A 9,928-nucleotide genomic window follows, 5' to 3' on the forward strand; every position below is an offset into this window, starting at 1 on the left:
TGAAGATGTTGAATCCTTGAAAGCACACCTAGCTGATCTAGCACATGCATATTGGGGGAATTCCGAACAACCAGTCTGACTTTCACATGCAATGTGAATGCCAGATGGCGTTGTGAGGCCTTAAGGCCAACCTGGACATACACATCAATAAATCTGACAAAGGGACTGGGAAAGTAATCCTTAATAAGCGGGGCTATATCAGCAAAATGCACACCATTCTTAATGACAGGTCCATACTCATATCCATTGGACCTGCCGCTCAATATGACCAGATAGCCTTGCTTGAAAGTAAGCTTAAAAAAACGCTTCCTGGAATTGTGTAAGAGCGATGAGCTACCACGTGATATATATGACAGGGTTCGTCCTCACAGTTCGCTATGTCATAGTATGTATGGGCTGTCCAAGACACACAAAAGCGATATCCCTCTACGCCCTATCTTATCAATGACCGATTCTGCACAACATGAATTGGCCGAATGGTTGACTGAATTATTACAACCAGTTTTGATGAAGTTTTCCACGTACATGTTGAAGGATGCCTTCATGTTTGTTAAGGCCATATAGGACTTGCATATCGATAGCAATGCTGCATCCATGTGTTCATTTGACATTGCTAGCCTATTCACCAATATTCCACTTAAAGAATCCATAAATATTTGTGCTGCAGCACTATATTATGGCAATTCATTGAACTTAAGAACTCAGCAACTCATGCAGTTGAGTTCAGTTTTAATGACATCATGTATGCCCAAATAGATGGTGTTGCCATGGGATCCCCTCCAGGACCAGCTCTCACATCTTTGTTGGGATCCATGAGAAACGTATCTTTAATGGAATGACACCCCAACCTCCTACCCCTTGCATATTTCCAATATGTGGATGATATATTTGCTATATTTAAATTTGTAGCTGCATGCAATAATTTCCTTACATGTCTTAATGGGCTCCATCCTGCACTCAAATTCACCTTTGAAATGGAGCAGTCAAATGAGCTCCCCTTCCTTGATGTACTAGTTGAGAAATTTGCCAGGGGGTTGTGTACCATGGTCTACTGCAAGCCTACCTTCACTGCGGTTGGGGTTCTTACAGTTCCACATGATGTAAAACCAATCTTATTGGCAACCTTGTAAATAGGGCCCAAGCCATTAGCTCATCATGCAAGGTTGATGCCGAAATTGTTGCTTTCCCCTTACATTGGTTTTCTTGCAAAGTGTCCTGATGAGTACAAGACAAAAAGCTTCGATATATCTCTCTTTTCAGCAATACTCAAGTTCTGTACTACCAAACGACTAATTCGATGACATTGCAATGTTTTGTTCAAGACCAAATGATACAAATGACTTGGAGATTTGAATAGAGTAAAATTTCAAATTTTGCTCTGATTCCAAACTTGGAGATGTGGCTCACAGAAAGGATGACTTCAAGGATCAGAACTATTGTGGCTACAGAGAGCATACATTATGCAGCGATACAGCCATTACTGGGTGATCATAGTAGGGGATATGTTGTGAACTTAAGCAAGGTGATTCCATGCTACCAGACATTTATCAGATGCCCATTTCCAGTTCAGTCACATGAAACTGACAACTTTAAAAAAAAAACGAAGTTTATACTTGTACAGATTTTAATAGAATCTACTGAGATATCATGAACATAGAGAATTTTGAAGAGTCTACACACCCATAGATTTCCATTAACTCAGCTCATAGATGGCTGCAAACCTTCACCTAGAGTTCCCAAATACCCAACCTGTGTCTCCCCTGATTTTCTAAAGGAACACCTCCCCCCCACCACATCACTGGATGTGGGCTTCGCTTTCTGGGCCAGCTTTTATTGCCCATTCCCAGTTGGCCTCGAGAAGATGGTGGTGAGCTACCTTCTTGAATGGCTGCAATTCATGTGGTGTAGGTAAACCCACAGTGCTGTTAGGGAGGAAGTTCCAGGATTTTGACCCAGTGACAGTAAAAGGTATGGCGATATATTTCCAAGTTAGCATGGTGAGTGACTTGGAGGGGAACTTCCAGGTGGTGTTCCCATCTATCTGCTGCTTTTGTCCTTCTAGATGGTAGTGGTCATGGGTTTGGAGGGTTCTCTCATCATGGGGTCCTCTCTCCAACTGAACCTTCTCTGAACTGTTTCTAATGCAATTATATCCTTTTTCAAATAAGACCAAAACTATACCAAGTACTCCAGATGTGGTCTCGCCAAGGTCCTGTACAGCTGCAGTAAGACTTTCCTACTTTTATATATTCCACTTCCTTTGCAATAAACGCCAAAATTCCATTTGCCTTCTTAATCATTTGCTACACCTGCATGCTAACTTTTAAGATTCATTACCAGGGCACCCAGAAACCTCTGTACCACCTGCAGTCTCTCTCCATTTAAATAGTATACCACTTTTCTATTCTTCCTGCCAAAGTGGGCAAGTTCACATTTTCCCACATTGTACTCCAACTGCCAAATTTTTGCCCATTCAGAATGAATATAAAAGAAAACTTGACTTTTCCTGAGATGAAGGGCATCTTATGAAGAAAGGTTGAACAGGCTGGGTCTATACCCACTGTAGTTTAGAGGTGACCTTATTAAAACATAGAAAGAAACAGTGATCATGAAGGTTGTGCTCCCAGGATGAGGCTATCCCATTGCACTCCAGGTGTGCTGGCTCCTGCGACGTCCCCAAATGCAGGATGCTCGACCGCAAAATCTGTGGTAGTGGGGGACTGCGTTCACACTCTCCCTTGAAAAAAAAAAATCCTGAAGATTTGATAGGGTGGATACCAAGCAGGTGTTTCTTCTTGTGGGAGAGGAAAGTTGAGGAAAAAAATTCTCATGGCTATTGGTCTGTGGAATCCTCTTCCACAGAAAACAGCAGAGGCTGACTCACTGAGTTTATTCAATGTTGAGTTAGACAGGTTTTTGATAGACAATGGAGTCAAGGGCTATTAGGGGTTGGGGGGCTCAGACAGAAAGGGGGAGGAATTGAGTCCAGAATCGGGTCAGCCATGATCTTATTGAAAGGTGGAACAGACTCAGGCTTAAAGGGTCAAACAGCCTACTCCTGTCCCCAAGTCCTGTGTTGCTTGTCTAATTAGCTTCTGCACCAAGATTATGATTGGGCCTGGAGCTCCATCCAGTCAGTGTTCATTCATGAAAAGCAGGATTTCTCTCTTGGCTCAAATCAGACTATCACTGCAAAAAGAAACTAATTTAAAAAAAAAAATCACTCTCACTTTTCCAGAACCGCTTTATCCAATTTAGGGTCACGGGGAGTGGGAACCTATCCCGACAGGCAATGGGTGCTAGGCGGGGTACACCCATGACAGGATGCCAGTCCATCACAGAATGCGCACATGCACACACAAATACAATTTTAAGATAATACAAAATTAAGCTAAGTATATACTGCCATCTTCAGCTGAAAGCAGGCAACAGTGAAACAGAAAACAGCAGTGATTAGAAAAGAAAAAGCCAACAAATCGTGCAGATCTGCATTTTTTTTAAAAAAAGGTGCTAAAAATTGTGTTTTCTCTTCAATGCTGCTGACACATTTGTTGCAGCAGTGCTAACATTTTCTGGTTGCTTTGTTCTGGGGAAAGCTGATTGGCTAGTTCAGAGCCTTTGCCTTGGTCAGGGATTGCACACAATCAAAAACGAATGCCTACATTGACAGAGGTCGGATTTATTACAGAATGTAATATGCTTATTGACTCAATGTAATAAGGCGAAACGTAGTGACTAAGTGAAGAAAGTAGAATGCCTGATTACCTGAGCACCAAGGTATCACTCTGCATATTCAGGTAACCTTCACTGGCAAGAAGGTCCAATCGGAAGAAACGATTGTAACCCCAGCATTCACCAACCTCAAAATCAGAGGCAAATTCCCGGATAATATTTTTAGTTGGGTCATTGGAGGCTTGATGTACCATCTCCACACGGTACTCGTACCTAGAAATACAGAGAACATGAAGCACTTAACAAGCTCATGTATAACAAACATCATGCGGCTTAATGGGGATAATTCTAACATGAAGATTGAGGATTTCAAGAACTTAATTTTCTTAGTCCCTGGCTAACTTTTAAAATTAAAATCTAGATAAAGATTCTCAGCTTACTTAAGAATTTTACCAGCATTTTCACAAACAGAAAGCAAACTTCTAAGCTTTAACTGCTTCAACTACGTTGTGGTTAGGTTATTTCGTATATACTATGTGGTATCAGAGAAAACCGTAGTGCAAAGATTTTAAAAAGTCTTTTGTGGGGTTACATATAGAGGGACACCAAACCTCCTGGCTCCTGGAGGTTGTGGTAAACTAGGCTGCCTTCAGACAGATTTTAAGAGCAAACCACTTTAAGCTACAATACTTTACATTTGCCTTCTTCCAAATATTTTACTCTCATGCTTCGTGGCCTCAGAATACAACAACGTAATTATATTGTACCTTTAATGTAAGATTGCGTCCTAATGCACTTCAGTGGCATTATAAAATAAAACATGACACTGAGCCACACAAGGATATATTCAGGTAGATGACCAAAGGTTGGTCAAAGAGGTAGACTATAAGACTTAAAAGGAGGAAAAGTATATAGAGAGGTGTAGAGAGGGTATTCCAGAGCTTAGGACCCAGGCATCTGAGGGTACATTTATCAATTGTGGAGCAATTAACATTGTGGTTGCTAAACAGGCCAGAATTAGAGTAGTGTAGATATCTCAGAAGATTGTAGGGCTGGAGGAGATTCAAAAGATGGAAAGGGTGGGGGGGGGGGGGTGCAAGCACATTGATGAATTTGAAAGAAGAATTAAAATCTTAAATCGAGGCATTGTTTAACTGGATCCCAGCATAGGACAGCAAGTGCATGGTGATGGGTGAAGAGTATTTGGTGCAAACTAGGATGTAGGCAACAGTTTTAGATGATCTCAGGTTTATGGAGAGTAGAATGTGGGAGGCTTGCCAGGAGTGCAGTGGAATAGTCAAGTCTAGGAGGTAACAAATGCATGAATAAAGATTTCATGAGGCAGAAGCGAGACAGTCAATGTTATGGAGGTTGAAATAGGCAGTCGTACTGAATGCCCACTGCCACTCTAATGTCTGTGCAAGGACATGTACACAAAAAATGATGGTTTATCTGGTATTTTTCCAGCAACACTAATCTTCCGATGGAATAGATTGATTGTTATGACCCTGCTGTTGGTAAAGCTGAGTTATTTAAAAATCACAGAGGGAAACTTTAAACAACTGTCATAACCTATAATTTTAAGTGGTGTGTTTGAGATGCAACTCTAAATTCAGGAATCAGACCACCAGTTCTCGAAAGGTTTTATATTAAACTAAATGAAACATTTTATTAATTTACACAAGTTAAATATATACACATGGCTACAAAGTACTACCACCATAACTTTTAACAAATTCCCAAACTAATCTTCATTAAGGCAATAGCACCCATAGACTTAACCAGGCAAAGCATTTTCACCTTACAAATTCAAAATGAGGTTCCTCTCACTTTGGTTCCTGTGGAGACAGTTGAAGGCTTATAGCTGCCTTTTGATCTTACATTGCTTCTGCCCTGCACACACAAAACTGCTATCGGTTATTTCCAGCACCTCATTGAATGTAAATTCTCATTGTATCACCAGCTCCTTTGAACTCCACCTCTTCTAACAATAAAATCCCTTTTATAGTACCAATTTTATTAGTAATATAAACATTGCTTGGTCTCTGCTAGCTAGGTGCCAGATTTCACCTCACTTCTTGAATGGTCTATTCAAAACAATGCAAATGCACTCTACCTCTCTTACATCTCAAAACTAGTACACATCAAAGCACCCAGACTAGCTGGCTTTAATCCAAGACACACCCACAGATGAAACCTCTATTTTAAAAGAAAAATATTTTCCAATAATATTATGTACATTAATAGCTTCATGACAAGATGGTGATGGAGCAAGCAAACTTCATCACACCATCATGTCTCAGGTATATCACCGAGGTACCAACCTTAATACTTAAAATCGATATGCGACTCATTTATGGAGCTACGTACGGTTTACCTGATGGCAGTTAAAGCAGAACTGAATCAAATCCAGGTTCATATTAGCTTAGGGCCTACTGAAAACATTATGGTTGGCAAGGTTTAACACATAACCGACAACACTGCAGACATTGTATTCAGTTTAGATTAGGATACTTTAAGAGTTTTGCCTGCAGTCAGTTCACATATGGAGTTATAAGCACATGGAGGCACACATCATGGCACATCAATGGTTAAAACGACCATGAAGTTTCCAATACATTGAAGGAGAACCCCAGGGCAGTAACATATAAAGTCTCCTTTTATATTTTATTCTTTAGGAGAGGGCAAGAACAGCAAAATCTAAAGCTGTGATTATAACCTACAAATGGAGTGAAATGAGAGCTCTGAAAGAATTGATAAACAACGACTAAGGAGATTCAGGCTCCTTCAACAAAACCGGACTCGTCTTGGAAAAAAGAATGATCACCTGAATAACTTTTAATCTCAAGATTCTGGAAAGGATCAGTTCAGATATTTTTATTTAATGGAACGGTTGATCACAGACCTGTTGGCTGCAGCATGAAGAAAAAATCCACAAAATAAAATGCTGGAAACTTACAGCAAGTTAGTCAGTATCTGAGATCTGCTTTACTTTCAAGATTTTCAGCATTTGGCCTTTTCTATTTATCTCAGGAAGCAGTATGTCCTGACAGCACTCGGAGTTAGTAGAGGGTAACATTCAATTTATAGCTAATAGCATCTCAAAACATGCCCAGAGCATTCTAAGCTCGATAACATGACCTCGCCCTCTCAGTTACTAGAGCGAAGAAAAGTTCATTTCTGACTCTTGTAATCTCTTTCCTTGCACCTTGCAGGAGACAAGTCAAATTTCAAATATATCACACATGGGCAGAGACTTTCACATTGCTGCAAATTTGAGAATGAGAAAGGATCAAATCAGTAGACAATATTCTGAATACTGCTTATAAATGTGACGGTAATTCCCCAGTGGCTTGGTCAGTGTGATAAGGTACTCACAGATCAGAATGCCCCACATTTGATTAGCACCATGATTAATTTATAGCACAGGACGCCACCATGTGGCACTATCATGCTCATCATACATATTTGCTAGAGCAACACAAATCAAATACAAAACAAAAACAGAATTACCTGGAAAAACTCAGCAGGTCTGGCAGCATCGGCGGAGAAGAAGAGTTGACATTTCGAGTCCTCATGACCCTTCAACAGGAATCAAATCCCACTCTGCTGCTTCATCCCCACCTAACATTATTTGTTTTAAATTTTTATCCTATAGTTTCTAAACAGATGCAAATGGTCTCTGCCTTAACCACTCCCTGTTGCAAAGTATTCCAAATTCCAAAAACCCTCAGAAATATACATCAGCTGAGGTTAACTGCAAGAGGAGAAAGGAGAAAAGCATAGGCAGAATTACAGTTCACAATCACAATCCAATGACCTCTTGCTGGAAAGGGCACTTGGGGATACCAGGTGCAGACATGCAACAGTTGAAAATTCAGCCAACACTCGCTGAGCAGGCTCATAAGTGGAGGGGCCACTGTGGAACTGGACCACAGCAGGAGTCAGGACCTTCAGCAAAGGTTTCGGGGGAGCTGGGGAAGAACTGGACAAAATCTAAACTAGCCACACAACTTGCTGCAAAATCCTACAGTTGAAGGTGGGAGAAAAAAGACCAACTCATTAAAAGGCAGTTAGAAGAAAGTAACCCTGCATTTGTGCAGGAATTAACTTATTACATGAAAATGATTTCAGAGTTTGCGTACTTTGATGTTTCAGGGAGTCCTGCAGAAAGTTCCAGAAACACCGACAGGTAATTTCCTCGCACAACTCCATTTCCATCCTAGGATAGAATACACAACTTAATGTTTGCAGGTTTTAATGCATACATTGATGTTTTTCACACCTCTCACTGCACCCCCAAAACCAATTCAAGAAAAACACACCATGATTAAAATGAATCCACTCTGAGCAGTTGTATGATAAACAAATGGATTGAATCATTTCAAGACCTCTTCTCTATTTTCTAATTACTCTAGTCAAGTGTTTCTAACAAGCAAATCTATATTTGACAGAAATTTTTTTTGAAGTTGCATTAGGCATTCTTTACTCCAGATTTATTAGGTCCAGATTAGAACAGTTTAGGAACTGTTTATCCAGGTTCATTATTTGTACATTCTCTGGAAGCTAGTTTGCTAAGGGATCCAGGCTTTCAAACTCACCGGATAAACTTTCAGTCTCCAGCAGAGTCCAGATACCTGCAGGGGGGGGCTGTACACAGGGTCAGCACGCTGACGTAAAGTGCTATTGAAAACAAACAAAAAAATGGGTGTTTACATTCTGGTTTCTGAATGAATATATTGTAAAGTGGTCAAGGTTCAGAAAGCAACAAAATTTATTTCAAAATGTGAAGTATTTTCTTGAAATAATGACCACCCTTAAGTAGAAAATAAAGGCTTCACACTGATACAGCAATAGTAATAACTTTATACAGTGCAGCTATCCCCTATTTAGCACTCCAAATGTTTTCCTAAAAAACAGGAAAAAAACTAAAAACGTGTTAAACAAAAGTCACATTCCCATAAGAAGCCATGTAAAAAAGGTGGATTACTTTACTGAGGTGCAATTTTTACATCAAAACCTATCATCTTCCTTGACCTTAACTGAACCAAAAATCCTCTTTTTACTTACCTCCTGTGCTCTCCTCCTTCTCCCATTTGCTGCTCCCTTCTTTCAACCCCACCCACTTGCTGTTTCCTTCTCCACCCACCCCCGCTCACCGCTTCCATCTCCTGGCCCCCACCCGCTCGCTGCTCCCCTCTCTTGACACCTTCCTGCTCGTTACCCCTCTTCTGAGCCCTCATTCATGGCAAGGGCTCAGAAGGGCAGCGAACGAGGTGGCAAACAGGAAGCAGTGAGGGGGTCAAGAGGGAGAAGCAATGAGCAAAAGCAAGTGAGGGGTGGAGGGATGGAAGTGTTTTAAAGAAAAGCAGACTGAGCATGCACTGTCACAATGTGCTGTAATCATGCTAAAAATGAAAAAACTGTGGCAACGCTATTGAGGCATGTTCCCAAATCTATAAGCCTCTGTAAACGAAAATGCATTTTAAATGGAGGAATATCTGTATTCCATATTAAGTAGGGAACTTTCACCTCAAAGAATTCTGGTAGCCACAATTCGCACAATTTCCAACCCTAAACATTCAAGAACAGGGACAATGAAATCAAGAACCAGAGAGTAAAAACAGGATAGCAGAGCACTCGACAGCGAGCATACGATAATGTTCATTCCCAAACTACAATGTACCTTCTCTGTTGCCTTTTCTTTAACCTCTTTCCCTCTACATTGCACTTTCAAAGGAAGGCATTCATAACATAGCAAACAGGTTAATTACCAACCTATAAATCCTTTTAATATGCCTATGGCAAGCAGTAAGAGCAAGAGAATTTCCTGGTGAGGCACCTGCAGAAGGCAATGGCAAACCACTGCAGTACCTTGCCAGGCATAACCATGGGTCAACACTGATGTCAGTGATCGCTGACACCCTTTCAGGCATAATGCCTGGAGATTGCCTTCCTTTAAGCACAGGCAGCAAGGGGAATATGTCTACCTGCAGTTTCCTTTCCTGCCCAAAAGATGGAACTCCCTGCCAGTTTAAGCACTGACCAGAATTTGTAATATACCAAACAACAGAGTTGCATGGGAAGGGCACGTCTGACATACATTTCATCACTGCAGCTACTGGGTCATACTTGTGTTTTTTGTCTTTTCTGGTGTTCAACATAAGAAATAGGCTGAAGCAACATCGTGTGCTATTCTCAGTTAAATGCACTATATTAATTCTTAGCAGCAGCTGAGACCAAGTCAATTCAATCA

At 40.8% G+C, this 9,928-nt stretch overlaps 1 protein-coding gene and 1 non-coding gene across 8 annotated transcripts in view; one reads left to right on the top strand and one right to left on the bottom strand.

The window, feature by feature from the left end:
- trim37 (tripartite motif containing 37) overlaps nt 1–9,928 on the bottom strand; it is an 82,260-nt gene that overhangs the window by 46,691 nt on the left and 25,641 nt on the right. For all 7 annotated transcript variants that reach the window (XR_005944244.1, XR_005944243.1, XM_041197901.1 and 4 more), the window contains 3 exons: nt 8,274–8,355; nt 7,818–7,894; nt 3,766–3,945 (listed from right to left, as the gene is read on the bottom strand). Coding sequence is in view for 5 of the 7 variants with exons in the window: in XM_041197901.1 (XP_041053835.1) it covers nt 3,766–3,945; nt 7,818–7,894; nt 8,274–8,355 (339 nt within the window). In the remaining 2 variants the exon portion in view is untranslated. The remainder of the gene's footprint in view (nt 1–3,765; nt 3,946–7,817; nt 7,895–8,273; nt 8,356–9,928) is intronic.
- LOC121283735 lies at nt 2,582–2,741 on the top strand. Its single transcript, XR_005944368.1, has one exon. It is a non-coding gene; the product is annotated as a U1 spliceosomal RNA (small nuclear RNA).

The sequence above is a fragment of the Carcharodon carcharias genome, chromosome 10 (genome assembly GCF_017639515.1).
Source record: "Carcharodon carcharias isolate sCarCar2 chromosome 10, sCarCar2.pri, whole genome shotgun sequence".
In the NCBI taxonomy this organism is placed as follows: Eukaryota; Metazoa; Chordata; class Chondrichthyes; order Lamniformes; family Lamnidae; genus Carcharodon; species Carcharodon carcharias.